The 24,029-nt window shown below is 40.3% G+C and overlaps 2 protein-coding genes across 2 annotated transcripts; both read left to right on the forward strand.

Moving 5' to 3' along the window:
- Positions 1–5,394: 5,394 nt before the first annotated feature.
- Positions 5,395–11,099, forward strand: FGG (fibrinogen gamma chain). Its single transcript, XM_062574739.1, has 10 exons — positions 5,395–5,466; positions 5,560–5,604; positions 6,053–6,236; positions 6,350–6,443; positions 7,798–7,928; positions 8,620–8,753; positions 8,865–9,049; positions 9,721–9,995; positions 10,390–10,559; positions 10,928–11,099. The coding sequence occupies exons 1-10, from the start codon at positions 5,395–5,397 to the stop codon at positions 10,940–10,942; spliced, it is 1,305 nt and encodes a 434-aa protein (XP_062430723.1). The 3' UTR covers positions 10,943–11,099.
- A 6,650-nt stretch (positions 11,100–17,749) lies between these two features.
- Positions 17,750–23,792, forward strand: FGA (fibrinogen alpha chain). Its single transcript, XM_062574742.1, has 6 exons — positions 17,750–17,800; positions 19,300–19,428; positions 19,976–20,159; positions 20,445–20,590; positions 21,561–22,629; positions 23,006–23,792. The coding sequence occupies exons 1-6, from the start codon at positions 17,750–17,752 to the stop codon at positions 23,713–23,715; spliced, it is 2,289 nt and encodes a 762-aa protein (XP_062430726.1). The 3' UTR covers positions 23,716–23,792.
- Positions 23,793–24,029: the final 237 nt, after the last annotated feature.

The following is a 24,029-nucleotide window of genomic DNA, read 5'->3' on the forward strand; positions in this document are numbered from 1 at the left end:
CTACTACCATGATCCTGCATTAATATTGTTCACAGCAAATCTTGAAAGTCAGGCTGGATATTTGAAAAAAATACAAGAGTTTGTTGTTCCAAACCAAATACAGCTTCCATGTATTTGACTAGGATTTTGCTGACAGTCAGACCTCCTCTGGTTGCTAAAAAATACAAGCAAAGTATTTCACAGGCCAGGTTTCTTGTCAAATAGATTAACTTTTTGCTACATTCCCATTAATATCACTGGAAATAAGTTTAAGTTCCTATCCAAAACAACAGTATAAACAGTTACCAAGAAGTATTTTGGTTTATTGAGAAGGCTCTGTTTAGTTTATTGAGGCTTTGGCCTCTCAACTAATTACAAAATATTCAGTAAATATTTGAATTTATTACTTATCTTATTCCCACAAATTAGTGCAAATCTTTGTTTAACAAATGGAGTTCACTGCTCTTGCCCTCAAGGTAAAGTATACATTGCAATCTCTTCTTTGCAGATAGTCTAAAACCCAACCTTTTCTAAATGAATCAACAGTTGAAAATGATGTCTGTAAATCAGTAAAGAGAGAGAATTTGCAGTGTTGCATCTAGTGCCCCCAAATAAGACAAAAAGCACCCAAAGCTCAATACTGATGTTTAACTGTTCCCAAGATATTGTTTGGGGTTTTTGACACATTTAGTAGCTTTCTAGTATTTTCAGGTATAGAATCATATGCTCAAGTGAGAAACCTTGACTGTGACAAATGAAGAAAATAATCTTCTGTAATCATGGACTGTATAGGTCTTGTTCCTTTACATTACATTTCTGTTGTTTTTCGAGATATGTTTTCTCTTAGTTCCTCAACATTTGAATGAAGTTTAAGTAACATCTAATATATTATTTCATGTGAAAGCAAATATTAAAAGCAAGATTCTATGATTTCAAAAAATAAAACCATCGAACTATTATCCGAATCATCAAACAGCTGACTCATGGACCTGAGGTTTTTTCAAAAATAGTTAAATAATAGGTCACCTGAATTTTTGGCCTTCTTAATTGTTAAATACTTTTGAAAATTTATAATTAATGTTTTTAATCAAAATAAGAATAGTATATTCAAGTAATGGAGCCATATAAAAACTCTGTTATTCTTTGTAGAAGTCAAAGGTGTTTCTGCAGTCTTCTCATGGCTATCTTACGTAGAAAAAGTGCTGGAGAAAATAACTACAAGAACATCAGTCAGAAATCAGATGGTATTTAGCAGTCGTGCAGTGGTGTGGTTTATCTGTGCGGATTTAAAAATACATAATACCTTATCCTTATTTAAGAATACATTCTAGTAGGAGTGGATGGAAGTGGAAAGAGGTAGAAAGCCTCTCGCGTGCAAAACAAGTGAGAGCTGATTGTTGCTGATTCAGGATTTCCCTGGGCATTTCACTTCCAGAAGTGTGAGAAGCGTGTTGGCTGCAGAGAGGGGACTATCAAATTGGCAAAAATCTTGCCCTGTACTTTTTGACCAACATTTAAATACTGAAAGAGAAAGAGAAAGATGGCATACAAAACTGTTTATTTTCTTTTTCATTTTCATTTTTCTATTTGTGTTTGTAAACTAGTTGGTTTTCTAGCACACTAGCAGCATAATTTCAATACAACACAGGTTTTTAATTGCCTGTATTTCTCATTCTGATTATCAACTCACTCTATGACTGGCCTGGCAAAAGAGACTGTGCACACCAATCTGTATAGCTTATTAGTGGTACAAGCAGCAGTAATCTAAATTGATGATGAGTTGCAAAGTAAAATAGGCATTTTTTTCAATATTTACTTTTATTCAATATTGATTTTGTTTTTTTTTTTTTTTAATAAGAAAATTCAGTTCTGGAGCACCTGAAAAATATGTGCAAATCCAGCTGAAGTCCACTGAACACTTTCAGTTAAAACAATAGCAAAGTCCCACTGGAAATGTAAAGTATCAGTCTAGCATTTCTGAAATTGTGTATATTGATTGTTCAAGATTGATTCATAAGTATGAGTCATAAATTTAGAAACAGTTGTTTTTCTAAGATAGCTGTAAGAATGATCTGCTATTCAGGAACTAATTTACAGATACAAACATGTTGCATTTCCTGTTTTGTATTTCTACAAATTTTCCTTTGTAAAGATTTTAAAAAATTTTAAGTTTTCCTTTGGAAAGATTTACTATGAATAATAGGAAGGTATTGTATAGTTTCCCAGTGGCTCTTTGACGAGAAAAATTATTAACTAATTGAATTACCGCTGCATTTATATGGAGTATGGCGACAGAGAAGATGAGAGTATATCTGATGAGTAAAATGCTGCTCACCTATAGAGCTATATTAACAAGGCTCTTCTAAACAAATAATGATTCACCTTTACTATCTACTCAAAAAATAAATTGCAAGAAAAAAGGTAAACGGAGTTTGAGAACTCTTACTTCTGTCTGTGCTACATTAATTATTCTTAAATTTGTTAGCAAATCAGCAAATAAGCCTACTGGAAAGATAAAATTGATCATAAACACAGTCAAGTTATGTTGGACACGTATCAGAGTACAACTGGATCTCTAGAACATTTGGTTTGGATCAGCTATTTTGCAGCCAGGACCAACCAAGAGAAAATGGTATGTAAGGCAGAAAAACGACTACACAGCTGTTCCACTAAGAATATGTATTGCTTTCAACCTAATGAGAAAGTAGGAATAAATTATTTCTAAATCATACCAAGTGAAACCATCGAAAGAAAGAGAAGGAAGCAAAGATGTGGAAGGATTAATCACTCAGGGCTAAATCATGACCATGTTACCAGCGAACTAACATTTTGTGAGGTTTAAATATCTGTATCTTCCTCTAAGAAATACAAAAGATTGCAACCAGTAATACATCTAGACAGCACTTATATAGTATACAGATATTTGCTACTCATTATTGAAATGTTTCACATTAATTCGTTTGTGAATGTAGATCTATAAACTGATCCTAGAAAGTTGCCTAATGTAAGCAACTTGCTGAAAATTCAGCTTTCCAACCCCTGATCCATTTGTAGGCATAATGAGTCTCTTGTTTTCCAGAACCAACTAGCCAATGGTCTAGGACAATTAAACTCTAATAATGTCTTTTGATACCTAAAATATTAATGATTTTACTATCACTGACTTGTACCATTTTTTCTGAATTCCTGGCTAGGAATGCAAGACCAACTTTTCTATCCTCTGTTGCCAAGTACAGTTCTGAAAAAGTCTGAAACCTGTATGTACTGTTATTAGTGAAAAAAATGAAAGGGTATGTTCTGGACACTGTTAAGGGTTACAGGATACCTGGATCGTGTTACATGGTTCACCTATTGTGTTGTGAACATTGTGTGCCCATCTGTGCTCTTGAGCTCATGTTTGTGGTTGTAGTTTGCCCAGTTATTTTGGGAGGTTCCTGCCAGTGACCTACTCACACCATGTAAGATTATCTCATGGAAGCCTGGTGGTGCACAGCTGCTGAAATCGTGTCTCCAGGACTCTCTGCCCCAGCAGCAGCCTCACTCCAGTAGATGACCTACAGCCTTTGAAGCAGTAAAGCAAGCTCAAGCAATGTGTGAGCAACAGTGGCAGGGAGACTCTCTGTAAGCCCAGTGGGACCTGATGGTCCTGTTAACAGCTCCAATGAAGCAATGATAGAAAACACTACGAGAGCAGGTTGACTTTTTTATCCATTTTTATTTATTTTGTCTTCATTACATAGGAAACAGAACCAATCAATGCAGGATTTGGAAGCATAGACTTGTAGGATCACCCCTTGGAAAGGATTTATGGCAGGCGGGCAGCTGACTCCCTGGTCATCAGTACAGTCGGTACAGTCACTGCAAAGCTGATTCTCCTATTCACAGTGCTTCAGCTTCCACTTAAATGTCCCACAAGCTTGATTTTTAGCGTCATAAATGCTCACATATGATTCTGGTACTGTGTAGTTGGATCCTCGAACATGATGGGAAAACTTCCCAGTTGGCCAGGTAAAAAGATGATATACTGGCCAGGAACTCTGCATGTTTCATGATGTAATTGTATCTAATTTAATAATAATATAACATCTAGCTTTTATACAATATATATAGCTTTTTTTTCCCTATGTTTTTAAATAGCTAGCCGTTTGCCCATAATCACAAAGCCAGTAACAAATCTAGTAGTGACACTCAGCGTTCCTGAGTCCCAGTCCCACCTTTCTTCTCATCACTTGGTTAACCATGCACTGAAGTCAAAAGCCTCAGTCAGCACTGCCCCATCACTTGCAATAGTGTACAGGCACAAATGTAGGCTTTCTCTGAAAAAACTCTAGCCTAAAGAGAAAATTTAGGTGCAGAACATGAGTAGAAAGATATTAACACTGACCTTTTACAGAAAGTGTGCAGAAGCACATACAGAAAATAATTTGCCTGGGATAAAGTCTGTACGAGAACAGAGAGCCTGTCACCAATCCTCTAGGTGCACTGAATGAAGCAGAGTACAAATGTAAACTCAGAGTCAGCCTCTGCCCCCAGGGAGATAACAATTTTATCTAGAGGCAATACGTTTCTGTAAACACTAGTTCCAGACTTGTGGCAATTGGAAAGGAAACCTTTCTGATCCTGCCATACTGATGTTAACTCCGCACAAGGAAGCTTTGATCAAGTTGCTCAAATGGACTCCTTCGGTTGAGGGATGGAAAAGAGCCACACTTTCATTGCCTGCGAGAAACACTATGGGCTTCTTTTTCCAGATATGCCATTGCCCAGTGTGAGTTCATATCTTCCTCTGCCTCAGTTTTGTCATTTGCAAAATAAGGAGAAAGATGGTCCCCTTTGCAAAGCACATTGAGATCTGCTGAGAAGTACTACATAGCAGCAAATTATTCTTTGCATTTATTAGGCTATTAATAGTTTTTAATAGGTTAGTATTGATAGTATATTGATAGTTTGGATAGTACTTTCTAGGCTATTGGTAGCTCTTACACATAATTCAGAGCATTAGTGTACCCTTATGCTCATTAAAATAAAACTTCCATCAGGCCCCATTCCAAAACCACGTGCTAGTTTTCTTAGTCCCATGTTTGGGGAAGTGGTGTCTCCGTGCCCAGTTTCACCCTTCTGCCTGTCTTAAGGCCACCTGGCTGGAACAGAGATAAGGTGGGTGAGTGGGAAGAGGGTTCTGAAAATGGGAGGAGGAGGAGATGTGTGCAAATTCCAGGAATTTACCTCAACCCTCCACCCCGCCTCTTCCCGCTACCTCCCAGCGCCCACCCCCAGCTCCAGCCTGCTCCGTTAAGCTGCTGCTCTCGTGTGCCCAGGACCATAAAGGCTCTGTCCGGGGCACGGAGTTGAACATTTTCGGCTGTTGCCTGCAGTTGTCCAGAGCAGCCAGCAGCACACGGTGGGGTGGACGCGATGGGGCTCAAGCTGGGCAGCTGGGTGCCTCTGGGGCCCCTCTTCTCCCTGCTCTTTTCTACTAGCATGGCGGTAAGTGGAGGTAGAGAGTGTTAAGAAACGTGTCCATGCCGAAAGTGCTATCAGAGAAAATTGACTGAAAATGATCTTCTTTCTTCTCTTCAGTACATCGCTACCAGAGAAAACTGCTGCATATTAGATGAGCGATTTGTAAGTATCTGAATATTTTTCTTCTATGTTAAGAGGCTAACTGAAGTTTTGCTGCACTGATGATTAACCAGCGGTGTGCATTTGTAGCTTTATTTGAGCCCCATTGTTATTTTCTATACTTATTAAATGCTCAGTGCTTGAATCTACTATTAACAGCGGTACGCATTTCCTAAAAATGCACAGGAGGTTGCACTGTTAAAGTACATATCCAGAAGACACTAGAAGTAATAACGTGCACTATTTTCTTGTTATGTGTGTGTGCTTATATACCTGTGTGAAACAAAATTGTCCCTATACGTACAAATACTGTAGGCAAAGTGGCAAATGCCTACCTTTTTTTGTCCACAATCATTTGCATAAATGGTGACTACAAGTTTTCCAGCCCAAATATTCTGCTGTTATTTTCTTGCTCCTGAAACATTATCAATTATTATTCTTTCCTCTTTAGGGTAGCTATTGCCCAACTACCTGTGGCATTGCAGATTTCTTTAATAAATACCATCTCACTATGGATAATGAACTGCAGGAAATTGAGAGACTTTTGCAGCAAATCACTAACTCCACAGTAACAACAGAGCAATTGATTCAACACATCCAAACCATCAGTCCTCCTGAGAAGCAGACACTACCAAGTGAGAATATAAAAATAACTATGCCATTGAAAAAATATCATTTATGCGCTTATCTTGTTTTTTTCATTTGATTAATTAGTTACACTAATTTTACATCTTTGCCTGTTTTACAGGTTTAAGTGGTAGCTTTGCTCAAAAGTCCAGGAAAATAATTGAAGAAATTATCAAATATGAAAACACTATTTTGTCTCATGAAAATACTATACAGTAGGTATCTTCTACCTTTTGTATTGCAGTCCAGATCATTTTCTTCCTCTTCTCAACTGCAGTTAAGATTTTCTCAGAAAGATTTTCTGTGCTCATGTGGACCATTACAGCCACATTATTAATAGCTGCCTAGCAAGCCACAATGTGGATCTGATATTGCATTCTTTGCTCATCTACATAACCCAGTAATTGTGCAAGAAGTGCAAGATGAGAATGTTGTGAAGGATGGCAATTTTTTTTATTTATGTTTCATTTGCTATGCCAAATATTCATACCAATTATGTCATGAAATTTGGAGATTTTATTAATATGAGTTTGTGCTGTAATGCAAAGTGTATTGAATATCTTTACAAACTGCCTAATTTTGCTGCATATATCCATGAAAATTGGCTCTTAGTTCCACTAAGACTTAGGTGCTCTGATTATTGCATCAGTTTATTTGCATAATCTATGTTTTTAAAATGTATTCATAATTAAAAAGAATAATTTATTGTCTACACAGGAGAACAAAGAAAAACTTTCCATAGAGTTATATTCATGTATTAATTACTTATTTGAGCTTTGCTGATTAGGGAGTCAAAGTCAAGTCAAATTTGGTATAAGGTCAAGCACATATTTTCCTGTTTCAGTCAGTTGGGAACAAAGTATTGAATACAGGGCAGGAACAAGTCACAAGGAAGAGAAAGGAAATGAGGGAGCATTTTTCTCATGGTAAACTAACAGCAGAAAAAATTACAGCCTTTAGAATGGAAATTTGAATTAAAAAAAAATGGCTATGTGAAAATTGAATTGTGTATGCTTATTGGCATAGCTCTAATAGGTATTTATATGGGGCAAGGGGTGGCAAGCTCTAATCCCACTGCCTGGAAGATCATAAGGAGGAAAGAGCCTCCTGATACTTGAACAGCCTAACGAGAGGCAAGCTGGAATAGTGGTGCTTGAACTTGGGTGTGCTTGCTACTCAGTGATGCTTGATACTCACTGACAGCCAGTCAAAACCGTGAGAAAAGAGGGGCCAGGGAACGGCAGAGCATAGGCTGGACCTTTTGCACCAAACAATAGCTGACAGCAGAAAATTCGTTTTCTCACGGAGCACTAGTTGAGGGGGGCTCTGAGGGCTGTAACATCTGCTTTACTGCTTGTAAGGGAATAGGATGGCACTTCTCTCCCTCGTCGTAAATGCAGAGGTCACCTTCCTTTCTTTAGGAGTTCCTCAGCTTTAAATACCAGTACTAAGAAAATCAGGTGTTTTGGTATTGCATGTTAGATAAGTAAGGCGTGTGTGTGTTGGAAAATGTCTATTATTGTCAGTAAGAAACAGCTGAAGCAACAAGCCATTTTTATGTCTCTCCAGACAGTTGACAGATGCACATATAATGAACAGCAACAAGATCACACTACTAACACAGAAGATTGCTCAGCTTGAAGCACGCTGTCAGGAGCCATGCAAAGATACTGCTGAAATACAAGAGATAAGTGGAAGAGGTACACAAAATACTTCTTGTATGGTGGAGGGATAATTCAGTTACAAGTATTGCCAGTTGGCTTCAACAGGCTGAATTACTTGTAATCCTACGGGCCACAGATTTCTTCAATGATGTATGAAATTGAAAGCTATGCAGCTTGCACTTGGATCAGCATGAGCAATAGGTAGATGTTCTGCAAAAAGGACAATTGGTTGAAACAGAAGTCGTACTTGCTCCTTTGGCCTAGTTAGCCAAAATATGACCACCCCAAAACGTATGCTGTATACCAGGAAGGGGAGGAGAAATTCCATGGACATAGGAAAAACAGAATTATCATTATGACATTTCTGCAGTCACTTGAAGAAAATATAATTATTCCATTAGCACCAAACGTGCCATTTTTGTTGCTGTAGAAATTACTGCGATCATTACATTTTACATTTAAGTTGTTTAAACTGTATGTGAAACTAAAGTCCTGATGATCTTACGCAAGTCCTGTGAACTTCAGTGGGTTTTTATGGTTATTTTTTTTTTTTGGTCTTTGTTTTTTTATGGTTATGGTTAAAGAATGTAGACTAAATATCTAACTTTGCAAAAACGATATTTTGATGAATTGTACTTCTTGCACTAAGAAAGTTATAAGACCAAATAAATATGAAGATAGAACAGTGGCTAAATTAATAACAATCCTTTTAATATCTTTACTTCAGATTGTCAAGATATTGCAAATAAAGGTGCCAGAAAAAGCGGTCTTTACTTCATCAAGCCTCAAAAAGCCAAGCAGATGTTCCTGGTCTATTGTGAGATTGACTCATATGGCAATGGATGGACAGTATTACAGAGGGTATGTATGTCAGTAGTTTAGTAACAGGAGCAAGCTTATTGCTTCAGCACTGTGTTAATTTACTTACATGATACATGACATTTTTGTTGAGACTTTTTTCTCTTTCCTCAGAGACTGGATGGGAGCGAGGACTTCAAGAAAAATTGGGAACAGTACAAGGAAGGATTTGGACATCTATCTCCAGATGACAGCACAGAGTTCTGGCTGGGCAATGAAAAGATTCATTTAATAACTACACAGTCTACTCTGCCGTACACCTTACGAATAGAACTGGAGGACTGGAGTGGCAAAATAGGGTATCTGCTAATGAAGCTTCTGAAAGTGACAGCTTAAAACACACTGTTGTGTCAATTCATATAGATTTCTGAAAAAATGATTGTGTCATTAGATCTGCTAATATATGCATAGGAAACTTCATCCATTCCTGAATCCACAGCTGTGACTGTAGTCACTGCATGTGACTTGCTGCCAGACATGTCTGCCTGAAGGCCATGCACTGGCACCCCTAGTTTATTTGGCAGAATGAATCTGTTCCTTTCCCTCAAAGTTTCTTAATATCTTGCATAGAATGGTCAGGTTGTTTCTGTTTTCTAGGAAGCTCACAGGGCATACTATCTTTGCTGTTTCTTGAGATATCTGTTCCTTTCTCCAACTGTGAATTTCCTCGAGCTAATTAAGCCTAAACAGTAGGAGCCTGGGCTATATGCTGTATATATGCATATATAACATAGATCTCTGGTACATCATTGAATAGTAGTCAGAAAACATGTCTAATACTGGAGCACAAAAATTGGTTAAAGATATTTCATTAAAATGAGGTATGTAATCTTACAAAGAAGAGCCCATTTTCAAAATTACGTTTTAGGATGGCAGAAATGCCTTTTCTGCGGTGCACTGGGCATGTATTTTTCAGTCATGAGTGTGAGAGTGCAATGTGCTCACATTCACCATTATTCTTTGTTAACAGCACTGCTGACTATGCTTCATTCAGAGTGGGAAATGAAGAAGACAAATACCGGTTGACCTATGCCTACTTTATTGGTGGTGAAGCTGGGGATGCCTTTGATGGCTTTGATTTTGGAACTGTAAGTGACAAAGCATCCACCTACCATAATGGCATGCAGTTCAGTACCTATGATAACGACAACGACAAGTTCGAAGGCAACTGTGCTGCAGAAGATGGATCTGGTTGGTGGATGAATAGATGTCACGCTGGCCACCTCAATGGCAAATATTATATAGGTAAAATACCTTCTGAATACCTATTTTTATGCAGAAGAAGTGCCTCTAAATACCTATTTTTGTATAGAAAAAGTACTCAGCAGTTCTATACCACATTCCAATGACAAACAAAAATATGTCACTTGCATAGCTGTCTGGTTTCCCTAAAGCTGGCATCGCTCATTCTTACCAGTAGCTGTTAATATTAATAGTAATAGTAGGAACTTCTGGCTGTCTTCCAGTCTAAAGTGGGAAAATCAGTCCTGAGAGGAGCAACCTGGTGGGATGGGGGCAAGTAGCAGGGCCTGTTGGTATGCCCAGGGATACCATGAAGGTGTCAAGCACCAGAAGATGCATGGATACATTCATCATTTCAGAAACCAATTAAATATTTTGCTGCAACTGCTATTTTTAGATGGTGTGTACACATCTGAAGATGCTGGTCCAGCCGGATATGACAATGGGATTATCTGGGCAACGTGGCGTAGCCAGTGGTACTCCATGAAGAAAACTGCAATGAAAATCATCCCATTCAACAGACTGTCAATAGATGGACAACAGCACAACTTAGGCAAGACCAAACAGGTTCGACCGTAGGGCTGAGGAGATATATAAAATGACAACCTAATAGAGTTATTATTTAAAATTACAGAGCTTATACAGTTGAAGTGTTAAGCCCACTACATCTTAGAGAAGTCAGCTTTGTTTACCATTTTGTCACAGGAATATTTGTAGTTTTAGTATACCTACCTCATTACTGTTTCTTTTAACTGACAAATAAAGGATAGTTTTATGATCAGAAATAATTCTTTGTCTTCATATATTCTAAATGCTACATTTTTAATTTCCAACTAATATAAATATATATGAACATTATCAGCATGTCATCATAGCCTTATATATTCCATCTTTCAGAAAAAAAATTGTAATGCTCTCTTTTTTTTCTGTTGTAGGTTGGAGATGCATAAATAGACAATTTAACAAAGACTTAACAGGGAAAACAAGTCTTATACCTGTGGGACTCTGAACCTACCTAACCTTCTTCAGCTCAGTTTTGACCATAAAACACCTTTGACAGTAAAATGTCCAAGCCTTTTCCCTGTGCAGGCCATTACTTACCTCTGTACATCGTTATTTTTTCTGTACCAATTCTCAATAAATTTTTGATTATTACAAAATTCTGAACTTGATTTTTGTGTTCTACTCTTGGCCAAGCAAAGCAAAGTAAACATTATCGTGGTTGGAAGGTACTCTGATCAAATCTATTTGATTCACTCATTCCTGAATTGTGTGCCAGTAGTTTCTGCTGTTTGTTCAAAGGTGTATGTTGGAGCTATTTATTCATAAAATGTTGCTCATTTCCAAAAAATTTCATTCTGCTTGCTGATAGAATTGTTGATTTGTGGCACAGATAAAAATACCAGCAAGTTGGAAGAGGCCTAGTTTACTGCTGAAGGCCACTTAACTGTGCTTGCCATCAAATAATACATACATTTTCAATCAGTTTATGTTAGAAAGTATCCTATCAATGACCAAGAACACATATTTTACTCCAGAGCACAGGAATTAACAAATTTCTCAAATATTAATATGAATAAAATCCCAAGTTTGGGTTCTAGTTCATCATACTAGTTTAGCTCATTATAGTAGTACTATACTATACACCTGTTATTCCTGAATACCACTTTTTTAATCATAAATGTTTAAAAATAAATAGAATTTGATGTTTTAGTGTTAGATTAAAATAGTTGAAGTTTTCACTAGCAATTCATTGTATTTTACTTACATTCTCTTTTTCTAATTGTGATAACTATTCATGACAAAGAAATAATACCATGTGATTCACATGAGCACAGATCAAGAATACAAAAGAAATTTGTAAGGGATGCATTAACAAATCAAATTAGGCCTGTAGAAGAAATTGCTAGACAAAAATATATTCACAGCTAGACTAGAGAAGCTATTATACTTTTGAATGCATGAAGTTGATACCCTAAGTGTAATATATACTCTATATATATTTATAAACACTATATTATACACTTACATACACTAATAAATATGAAGTGTTTCCTAATCTTCATTGTTAGCTACTATTGAGAGGCCAGAAGTTTGCCTGGTATTTCTGAACAGCACATTGGAATGGCTTATTTTAAAGACACGGTTATGCTGCACTCTTAAGACATACCTTAAAGGCAATCTAAGCCACTTTGGCACTCTTCCATTCCACCACATTCTGGTGTCCAAGGTGTATAGATAGGCTGTGGCTGAGCCTTTTTCCTGGAATCTATCTCAGAATCTGCTCAGCACAACAAGCTGCTGTCCTTGCATCATTTTTACTGGGGTTGTTTTGACTTGATTGAATTTTTACCCTGAAGCTGAAGTGTGGGAGAAAGGCAGCTTTCTCAGGAATTTGTCAGAAGGTGATACAAGGCATTGCTAGCAAAAGGCCAGCATCAAGTTAACAACTGTTTGGGTAGGGGACAAGAAGGACACCGCTGGCCCAGTGTGTTTTCATGGCTCTGTTGCCATGCTGCATGGCTCAACACTAGCCCAGACACCCACATCCTCAGCAAGCAGAGTACCATCTTCCTGAACATTTTATGTAGTGAGGCTTCCCCTACAGTTCGTTATTGTTGAAGAGAAATGTGTAGAGAGGTATGTGGGAAGGATGGGGAGCTGGATGCTGACAAGCTTGGAGTCTGAGCCCAGTTCTGCAAACAGCCAGCTGAATGGCATTGTCCATGTCACTTCCCCTTTCTATTTTCAGTTTATCCCACCTCTGACATGACTTTAAGGTTGAGGTTGTTTGTACATTCACAACAATGGAATTGAAAAGTACTCCTTCATCTTTGCTACTTTGACTTGTATGTCCAAATTTCTCTAGGCCTAAACTGTATCTCTTCCACTTTAGCTTTTGGTTGCAATTATTTATTTGATGAGAAACTGCCTTAACCACACATATTTCTTTGATGTGAGCTGTCATTTTATAGGTTGTTCACAAGAAGTAAGCTTAGCTTATTCTCCCAATTGATGGGTTTATTGATGTCTTAAGGTATCACAAGTAATTTAGAGTCTCTTTGGAGAGAACTATTCGCTCCAGCAGTCTAGAAAATCAGATCTGTTGAACCCAAGCAGCCTGATCTTTCACAGACCTCCAATGCCAGTGCTCATAAGGGAGTCTGCAGGATCACAGCCTACAGTTATATTCCCTGGGTCCTAGTGAAGACTGGCAAGAGTCATGGTTTTGGTGATCCTTTTCACTGTTATGGCCCCTGTAGCTATCAGAAAGGAGTGTGAAAAGGTCTGTTTCTTCCGAATCTCATAGAACTTTAGCCTCGGTGAAGTTTTTTGCAAGTAAGTACATTGCATTTTGACTTAATGTTCCTAATTTGTATTCTGAGAGGTCTCGCTTCTCTTTTCTAAATCTTTCCAGATCTGTCTTTATTGTAGCTCACTCTCAGAGCACAGCCTATAGTGAAAGTCCTTAGTATTTTGAATAAGCCTGTCCCTCTTTGACTTTAAAGTTCATTACAGGATTTGGTAGCCACAATGAGCTTGCCTTTCGTTCACACCTTGTGCTTGCAATCACTTTTCCTACTTGCCAAGGATCACTGTAGCATCAAACAGAAGAATCAGGAACAGAAATATTCTTTCTTACATGCTCAGTGCTCCTTCTAACAGGAACCAGATCACTTCAAAGCAAAAAAAAGAAAAAAAAAAGATGAATGAAGAAGTGATGCATACAGAAAGAGGCAAATAAGGTGAACAGAGTAGAGGACTTACTGGGTAAAGAAATTAGGACTTGGGAGTTGAGAGAGGAGGACTTATTAATTGACTGGCTAGCCAGTGGAAGCAGGCAAGAAGACAGACTAGCGGAAAAGGATAGTGCAAAGCAGAAAAACATTAACACTGACTTAGGCGCTAACGGGAAGCTGAAGTCTGCAGCGATGCTGGATGGGGAGATGTGGGACCAGATGCTGGCACTGGCTGGTAACAAATCCAAAAGAGTTAAATAGGCTGAGGAGCACATGAAGAGAAACTGGACCTGAGAGCCTGGACTGGAGCAAAAGGAGGACTGAGACTAAGACATGGAATCCAGAGGAGGGGCAGGAACCAGCAGAGGAGAGGAGGATAAGGCACCTCTAGGAAACTGGTAATGGGGACTGATGATAGAAGAGGAGACAGGGACAGTGCTGAGTCAACAAGAACTGGCTGCCATCTAGGACACGTAAATCAGAATTAAATCCCAGCCTCTCAACTACTGCTGTGGCAACCTGCCAAGAGCAAGGCAGCTTGACAAGTAAACTGCACGCCTGTCCTTTCATCATGAATTAAAGTTAAACCCGAAGTTTATCTAGCTCTTAGCCTTTAGCCTTTTAAGCAAACATACAGAGAAGTGACTGGATGATTGCAACATGAAAGCAAAGGTACAGGCTGAAGGTCAGACCCAGATCCAGCCCTCACCTGGAGAGACTGAGGAGCTCCTCTTTTACCCCAGCTTCACTCAGCAAATAGAGCAGAAGCGCTTTCTTAACTTACCTAATGTTTATGATCGGTTATCGTCTTTTTCCCGTCCTTCTAACCTCTGGTGACCTAGTTTTACTTGGATCTGAGCCTAAGTGAGTTTTCTATGTTTGAAGGTCACCAGAGAATTCTTCCTTCCAGCAGGGTCAGAGGAGGCCTGACACATTTTACTGCAGTGTCCAGTCTTACACTGGCAGCCTGTATGTGTGCAACCAACTAGCAAATTGTCTCATCGTCTGCCAGTGCAGTAGATATGCTCAAACTGCAAGCACTTGGGCATCTATAGAATGGTATCGACTTTTGATTTCTTCTATATCCTTAAAGCCTAATAAATTACAGACAAAAATAAAGATTTTTAAAGATCACAAAATCAAGCTCTTAGGAAGCTGGGAAAAGCCAGAACCTAGGTAATATACGCCACCTGAATTATGCATAATTAACTATTATGGTTCAGTCCTAAAGATATAATTACCTAGCCTTTTCTTCCCATTGCATACTTACCTAACCAGGTTTGGGAGTGGAAACTGGTTGCAAAATAAGTCAAGGATGCTTTTGTTTGGAATATATGTAGAGAGTAAGAGCAGGCAGCGCACAATTGTCTCTTACTCGCAGCTGAAGGTTACCCTACAGAATTAGATACTATTCCTGCCCTTGTCACCATGTTCCTGTAGGACCATATGCAAGTCTCTCAGGCTTTTCAGAGCTGACTGCTGGATATTCCTTAGACACGCTAGAGCTAAGCACAGAGCTACAGCTGTTGTCTTTGGGATCTGCAGATGTAGCATGCTCTGAAGTCTCAGAGTATCAAAATTGATCCCCTAAATTAATACCTACTTAGCCTTCCTCTTTCTTCTATAAAGCACTGAGATAGGTGAATGATGAGCACTACAGGGTGATTCATGAGGTTTTAAACAGTCTGCAGAGCATGAAAATACAGCTTTGGGCATGTGCTCCTTCATGGAGCACCAGCCATGCCAACTGCGATCAGAATGAGGGAGAAATTATGAGGGAAAAACATCACATGTGATCATATGATAGAGCATAGTACCCTAACGCATACACAATAAGGGCATATAAAGGTTGTATGGGCAATTCTATATCCCCTCGTTACTACAGAGGGTCTGAAATTGAGATCTCTGGGCAGAATTTTGTGTCTGATGTGGAAGCTGAATAAGAACTTGCTGGCTTGAGTGGGAGACTTTCCTTGGACTCCCATAGAGTTTAGGTGAAGCCCAAATTTCTCTATGCTATACAATAATTAATCTTGATCCTGTAATATTTTCTCTCACTGTCATTCTTCCCTCCTTTAAGCATTTTATTGTTTTCTAAACTCTATTGTAAGTAATTCATAGTACTGTTACAACAGAGTGAACAAAACTGCATAGGTCTTGGAGTGGGGAGGCAGCTCTGATCCTGCCAGTGCTGAAGTTAGCAGTGGGGCATTTTGGTGTGTAAATGCATGATGTGCTTCCAGTTTAGGAGCTGCCTCACGTACATTCATCAAACAACACAGCCCTGGCTGAGCTGCTGAGGCTGAGCAAAGGTAATCTGGGGTCTGTTTGGAGGTTTGTTGTCAAAGTTAGTTGGGCAGTTTTGTTGCAGGGATCAGAAGAGGCTGGTTGCATCACAACCTTACCAGCACAGCAAGGGATTTAACAGAAAACTTTACAGAGCATGGTGTATGGAATGGAGAAGAATGAAACATCTTGTTTCAGAATGTGCAGTAGATAAGATTAAGCACAAAATGAAATAGAAACCTCTTGTCATACAAAACCAGATCCTGGAAGTGTAGGTATAAATCAATGATGTAAATCAGTGTAGCACCATTTTATTGAACCCTTTTGCTACCTGGGGATATGACTCACTCTTTGTGAGATCAGCATAAGTGCTGTTAAGTTCTTTCCTAGGTAAGAAAACAGCCAGCATGAAATGTAAGGCCAAAAATGGGAGGAAACAGATTGTTCAGTCTAACTTTGGTGAGCTTTATGGGGAGAGGGATCAAGCCTTCTGAAGGCAGGAAACAAGAGGAAAAGCAGAGGAAAGGAGAATGAAGGAACACGTAAGAGGCTGCTGGAATGGATCCAAAGCTACAATCAATTATTTTGGACTAATTATGTTGTACAGTGCTAGAGTCAAGTTTAGAAACACCACTCTAGGTCAGACTATGATATAATGTTGCAATCCTTGGATGATGGAGAGCTTTGCGAATTTGATGCTGTTTTAAAAACCCAAGTGAGAGTTTTGTTCTTTCCATGGATTAGTCCCTCATGTGCCCAAGCAAAGGTTTCCTTGCTCATTTCTGCTTCTTTCTTTTGTTAACTTCTGAGACGGGCAGCAGCTTCAAGTGTTTGACAGTCAAGTGCAATACTCTCCAGTAACCACTGGGGTTTCTTAGAGAGCTCACAGCAGCAGCAGTAGTACATTATGAAGCACCACCTGCAAAATACACGATCCCTTTAAGAAGTTTTAAATATCCTTTACATTTGTTCTGGAACATTTTGAAGGACCATTATAATATGCTCTTCATAAATATGTGATCAGTTTAAACTGTTCATTTTAAACAAATCTCACTTTCTAAAAGCATATATTATTCATGGAAGACACAGCATAATGCTAAACATGTCATATGCTAAATCACAGTAGGGTTCAGCTCTAGAGCTGGATACACATTCTAACAATTGGATCGAGCTCTGCAGTCCTCAGGAATAAATTTCTGTTGATGACCACATTGTCACAGATAGCTTGAATCAACATTTCATAGACTATTGGTAAGGCCAAGGGACTTCACATCAGTGGTACACAGTCACTCAGAAAGGACAGTGACTTCCTTTTTTAAATATCAACCTTTTGATTATATTGGTTAATTATCAGGTACACAGAATGTGTTTCTTTGAGTGTTTAAGTACTGCTGGATCCTATTAGATCCTGTATGCACTTTAGTTCAATATTCAGTTACCAGAAAGTAAGCTTTAGACAGATTCTTTCCTGGAATATATGGTGTTGCCCAAACACCATATGTTGTTGGTGTTGTACAAACTCATTGGGAGTAAATAACTTCAGTAACTTGTGCAAGAGATATTAGGTAATCACCTAGGGGCATCTGGCATGTTTTGTCCGTAAACAGAAGAGAGTAATGATTAATGATGAGAGTAATGATTAATCTCAGCTCTGCATTAAGGTTTAAATTGCACCAAAAGACGAGTGAAAAGCATCCTCTCTGATAAGCTCTGTTCGCTCTTCTCCTGAAGATGATACCAATGAGGATCCTCTCTGTGTTGCTGTGCCTGCACATGGCCTGGGTATGAGTTTACTTGCTTGATTCTTTTCATATCTTGCTGATTTGAAGCATGAACATTTATTTAATATTCATTGATTGGATAGATGCATTTTGGCTGTCATCTAGCTTGTAAAATGCAATGCACCTACATATGCATGAGCTTACTGTAACCATTTCACTACTGGCCTTTTGCATCAGTAGTTCTTGACTATCCAGTTCCTTAGCTTTGCTTAATTTAGTTTTGCTGAATCTGCCTGGCTTCAGGAGCAGCAAAGCAGATACGTTGACACAAATCAATAGATTCATAGATGGTGCTGTAAGTCTTAAAACTAACTCACAAGATGCTGATGTTTCCAGTAGGTTAGGAATTTTTGAATTTATTGGATGAATTATCCTTTCCTTTGGACTGTAAATCCCATTTTACTTCAGCAGCATTTTCCAGCTACAAATGACACACAATGCCTTTATGATATAATGCACATTAAAAAAAAAGAAACGGATTGTCTGTGGCAACAACATCAGGTGAAACTAGAGCTAAGCAAGAATTAATTTGCAAATAAGGAAGGTGGTAGTTTTGATTTTCATCTGTGCTAATTTAACCTTCTTGTTTTCTCCTTTAGGCCTTTAGCTCATGATCTTGCGTTAGATTCTCTTTGTGACTCTTTTTTGAGGAACATAAGTGTTCTCACAAATCAGAGAAATTACAAAAGCCGTAGTGCTGGGGCTGTTAGTGCTGAAAAGGCAGAGACTGTAGAAAAGCAAAGCCTTTACTTGCTACTTGGGCCAGATCCTCGGGATGAAGAGAAGCAGCACGAACCTGGTGGCTGTGCTAGTGGCGCTCCAGCTCCTGCTGGCCAAAGTGCCTAGACCAAGGAAAATTGTCTCAGAAGGAATCACGAGTCCTTTCGGGCATAAATTCCTGTGCTGCTATTTGTTTTGTAATTAGTTTGTATATTTGCATTTCAGCCCTTCGGGTTGCCTCAAAATCTCAGTATTTCTCCTCGTTTCTATCAGCACAGTACAATCCTCCCATCGTTGTTTTTACTGCTGATGTTATTACCTTTCTTACTCTTTAAGGCTGTAAGCTACAAGCTTATAGAGAGCTTCTGCAATTAAAAGCAGACACACTAATGGGAAAACCTTGCTCAAGTATTTTTTAAGCCCGGTTCGGTGCAGACTGAAGGCGACAGCGTGAGAATAGAAATCGAGGAATGTAACAGCAAACGTTAATAGAACAGAGGGCTTTCAAAATGCCTAAGTTAAAGCAAGTTAAGTTAATATTATATTTACATGAGCGCGAGGTTGTCGCGTAGTGGGTACGACCGTGAAACGCCCCGAGCATCGCCCAGCTCCCCGGACAGCGGTGCTGGCTGGAGGAGGAGGAGGAGGAGGCGGAGGGAGGAGAGGCGGAGGGCTCCGCGTCCGCGGGGGCACGTCAGGCCCACGGCCCGCGGGCGGGCCCCGGGGGCCCCGCGGCGCCCCGCTGACGTCTCCCGCCGCCCCCGTCTCCTCCCCCAGCAGGCGCAGGCCGGCGAGAGCGCCTTCGAGAAGGAGGGCGGCGGGGTGCGCGGCCCCCGCATCGTGGAGCACGCGTCGCCCGCGGGCTGCCGCAGCGACAAGAGCTGGCCCATCTGCGCCGACGACGACTGGGTGAGCCGCCGGGCCCGGGCCGGGGGGGAGAAGCCCCAGAAATCCTCTTGCTGGCCTGGAAAACCTCCCCGTCCTTCAGCAAGGGAGGCGGGAGGGGGACGATTTTCCTCACGGCAGCCTTGGGGGATTTTTTCTTTTTTTTAAAGTTTCACTGGTGAGGAACTGAGGAAGGGGAAAATTAAAGGTTCATTTGTCACGGCCTCCCTCCCCACTCCCCTCGCTGCCACCCCGTCATGAGAAATTTCCACGGACAGCGCTTCGCTCACGGCATTGCGCCGCTCTCGCCAGAGCGAGCCCCAGGGCGAGTCGCTCTGAGCCGCGGCAGTGCTCGGCGAGGTCCTTGGGTGCGCAGGAGACAAAACCTGAAGAAGAGCAGCAGGGCCTTGTCCTGAATTTTTTTCCGATGGGCTTTCAGTAACTGCCAAAAATCTCTAAACGGTAACGGGCTTTCAGTAACGGCCAAAAATCTCTAAACGGTAACAGTGGGGGAAAAAAAAGGGATACTCATTCAGATTTCAACACAATTATTTACCTCCTCCAATTTTAGGGTTCAAAATGCCCGTCAGGCTGCAGAATGCAAGGACTGATTGATGAGACTGATCAGGATTATAATCACAGAATAGACAAAATTAAGAAGCTGCTGGCAGATAGCCAAAACAACTACAAAAAATCTAATCAGATAATTGTGCAAACCGTAAATGTACTGAAGCCAGACCTGGACAGTGCCCAGCGTAAGTATCTCACACCCAGTTTTGTTAACTGTTGCTAAAATTCTGTGTTGTTGCGTGTAAGCGTTATTTAGTGAAAATATACGCTACAGTTGATCATCAAAAATGAGAATATGGACTAATATGAGACTCTTAACTAGTAAAAACTAGTACAATTTTTTACCTGTTTGGTATTATGAGAAGCATATTCTTAATTACATGTTTTACTTATATATTTTAAAATATGCTACTATCTTAGGAGAGAAAAATCACACATGCATAGCTGACAGTGTTGTGTTTCTGTTTCAGAGCTTGATGAGACTTATGGTCAGGTGTCAGCAGAACTGAGAAGGAGAATTGTGACATTAAAGCAGAGGGTTGTCACCCAAGTAAACAGAATTAAAGCTCTGCAAAACAGCATCCACAATCAGGTGACAGAGATAAAGCGCTTGGAGGTAAGTAGCTGCTATGTAATTTCCATTATCTTCAAAGTCTAGCTACAGAAAGAGGGTCTATCCATTATACTATACATGGTAAGCAGTGCTGGGTATGGAAGAAAAAAACTTGATACAAATTTCACACAACTGAAGCAAATTCCCAAATTAGTTACTCTTTTTGTGAGGCTTGTTTTTCTTTTCCTGCTGTATGGGAACCAGTGTGAACTTAGGAGGACTGCTGGTCCTGTCTGCAGATTTTGCTTTGAATCAGGCAGCAAGGATTACTGACGCTACATCTCTTTGTTACTGGCTCCATACAGGGCATTTCTCCTCCTGTACAGAGCTGCAGAGTAACCAGAACTGGAGGAACTTGCCCTACCCTTCTCGGTGCTGCCACCACTGCCCACAGCTTGTGGTGGCATCAGCAGCCCAAATTTCCAGGCTGTGGCTGATTTCTCTGATGGTTTTGCAAACAAAAGTCCTGTCACAAATGGCAGTTTTGCTCAAAATCCCCTTTTGACCCCTGGGGCAAAGATTCAGTTTTACCAGTCCCAGCAGTGGGACCCCCCAGGACACAGGCCTCTCGGCAAGGCCCCAGCAGGCTCCAAGGCAAGTGCACTGACTCCCTTGCTCCTTGGAGGATTCTTTTGTGCCGCTGGCTGCCAGTGAGCATACCCAGCTCCATGGCACTCCCACCAAACCCAACAGAACTTCCCTATTCCCTGAGAATTAAAGGGAGTAGAAATCAGGAACATGCCACAGAGTACTTGTCTATGGCACTTACCTGCTTTGTGCTATTGCACATGTCATTAATGGTAGAAATGAACTAGGGCAAGACTTCAAAATTGAGCTTTGCAGAAGCTTGGCTGTAGATGGAACATACTAGGAGGGCAGCTGCCACCTTTCTCAAATCCACTTAAGGGACACATCCTTGCTTGAGAAAGTCAGGAAAGCTCCCTAATCAAGTTATTTCTCTCTGTTTATGTAGGTGGACATTGATATTAAGATACGAGCTTGCAAAGGATCCTGTGCTAAAAGTTTTGATTACCATGTGGACAAAGAAAGCTATGACAGCATCCAGAAGCAGCTTACCCAGGCCAACTCTGTCGACTTGCACCCAGAGATTGAAACAACTAACTTGAGCATACTGAAAATTAGGCCAATAAAGGACTCAAATGTTCCTGAGCATTTTAAGCATAAGCATCTACCAGAAATGCAAGCTCTGAACATTTTTAATAACCTCAGGCAGATGGAAGTGGTGTTAGAAAGAGCAGAAACAGACACAAGCGCCTCCAGAGGCGACAGCTCACATCGTGCAACAGTATCAAGGGGAGATGGACCTTCACGCCCTAGCATAGTCATTCCTTCTGTGCATGGGAGAGACAGCCCTAGTCTGGGACACAGAACCTCCACTGTCCGTAGATGCACCACTACTGTCACCAAGAAAATTGTTAGTGGCCCTGATGGTCCTAGAGAAGAAGTAGTCGAAAAAGTGGTTTCCTCTGATGGCTCAGATTGTTCCCATTTACAAGGAGTAGGAGATGTTGGAGGGGAAGGAAGTAGGTACAGTGGGAGAGAAGGCTTCCACAGCATAGAAGGGTTGTTACCTGAGATAGAGTCATTTCTTACCCCTGGGTCTGCAACCACTATTACTAGGTTTTCTGGTGCATCTGGCAGCACTTCAACTGGCAGCCAAGGAACTGGCACAGTTGGTGGTCGCTTAGGTAGTGGAGCAACTAGTCATTCAGGGACTTTTGGGGGAAAAGGTGGATCTACAGACTTAGGAGAAGGGGAAGAAGATGATTTTGGAAGACTTCACCTTCAACCATCTGGATTCCCATCAGGCAGTGTGAGTCACTCCAAAATAGTGACCAGCTCCTCTTCTAGTTTCAACAAGGGAGGCTCCACTTTCGAAACCAAATCACTAAAGACCCGTGAAATAACTAAGGAGCTAGGTGGGGTGCAGCATGATCAGAGTGCAGAGGATAACCCAGACTTTCAGGCACGCAGCTTCAGAAGGAAAGGAGCGAATCACAGGACAGACTACATTGGGAAAGGTACACATGTGCATCAGGGAGTTGGATTTTGAGGTAGCTGAGCAAAACTCCATCCATAATCAAACTGACACATTGGTTTTAGATATTGCCATAAGTCAGTGTGATGAAAAAAATGCAAGAACAGTGTCTGTTTGTTGCCACTTTGAAAACAAAAAGGAAAATATATCAATAGCTCGGTTATTACATGTCATCTGCAATTTAAGAAGTATGTAAAATATATCTGAATTCTTTTTAATGTTGCCTGTCACTATGCCTAGCGTAGTCCAAGACATGTTTAACAAATTTTCCTCAGAACTATTGCTACTTGGATTCCTGTGAACCTTTTATTAAATTTTACTGATAACTCCTGTCAAACTAGATCAACTTTTTTTTTTAGACTGTGATGATATCCGCCAGAAACACACTTTTGGTGCCAAAAGTGGCATTTTCAAAATCAAGCCAGCGGGATCCAATAAGGTTTTGTCAGTTTATTGCGACCAAGAGACCACTTTGGGAGGATGGCTATTGATCCAACAGAGAATGGATGGATCAGAGAATTTTAACCGGACCTGGCAAGACTACAAGAGAGGGTTCGGCAGCGTGGATGACAAAGGTCAAGGAGAGTACTGGCTGGGCAATGAAAACTTACACTTGCTAACTCAGAACGACACTGTCCTTCGAGTGGAATTGAAGGACTGGGATGGAAATGCTGTGTATGCAGAGTATATTATACAGGTAGGGTCAGAGTCGGAAGGATATGCGCTTGCTGTGTCCTCCTACGAGGGGACTGCCGGGGATGCACTTATCACCGGCTGGCTGGAGGAGGGCACTGAATACACGTCCCATGCCCAGATGCGGTTTAGCACTTTTGACAGGGACCAGGACCGCTGGGAGGAGAGCTGCGCAGAGGTGTACGGGGGTGGCTGGTGGTATAACAGCTGCCAGGCGGCCAACCTCAATGGCATTTACTACCTGGGGGGCCACTACGACCCCAGGTTCAATGTTCCTTATGAGATCGAAAATGGGGTGGTTTGGATACCATTTAAAGCCTCTGATTATTCCTTAAAAGTTGCTAGGATGAAAATCAGGCCCATAGAAACCCCGTAGAAAGACAGGCTTTTAATATATATGTTAAGACCATGTGATTAGAAGCTTTATATATATATATATATAAAATATATACACTTATGGATGTGCATGATGTATCTTTATCCTGTGAAATTGAAGGCAACTGGACACATTTGTGGCTTAAAAAATAAACACTGTTTAATTACAAAATAATTCTCACATCTTCTTTTTAAATGCCAAAGCTTTTCATGGAAACATTGATTTTAAAAACCTCTGTATATAAACCTTGTCTGCAGCCTTTATATAGATGCCTTATCTAGACTTCAGTAAACACATCTCTGATAGACACAGTG

This window comes from Rhea pennata, chromosome 4, assembly GCF_028389875.1.
Source record: "Rhea pennata isolate bPtePen1 chromosome 4, bPtePen1.pri, whole genome shotgun sequence".
Taxonomy (NCBI): Eukaryota; Metazoa; Chordata; class Aves; order Rheiformes; family Rheidae; genus Rhea; species Rhea pennata.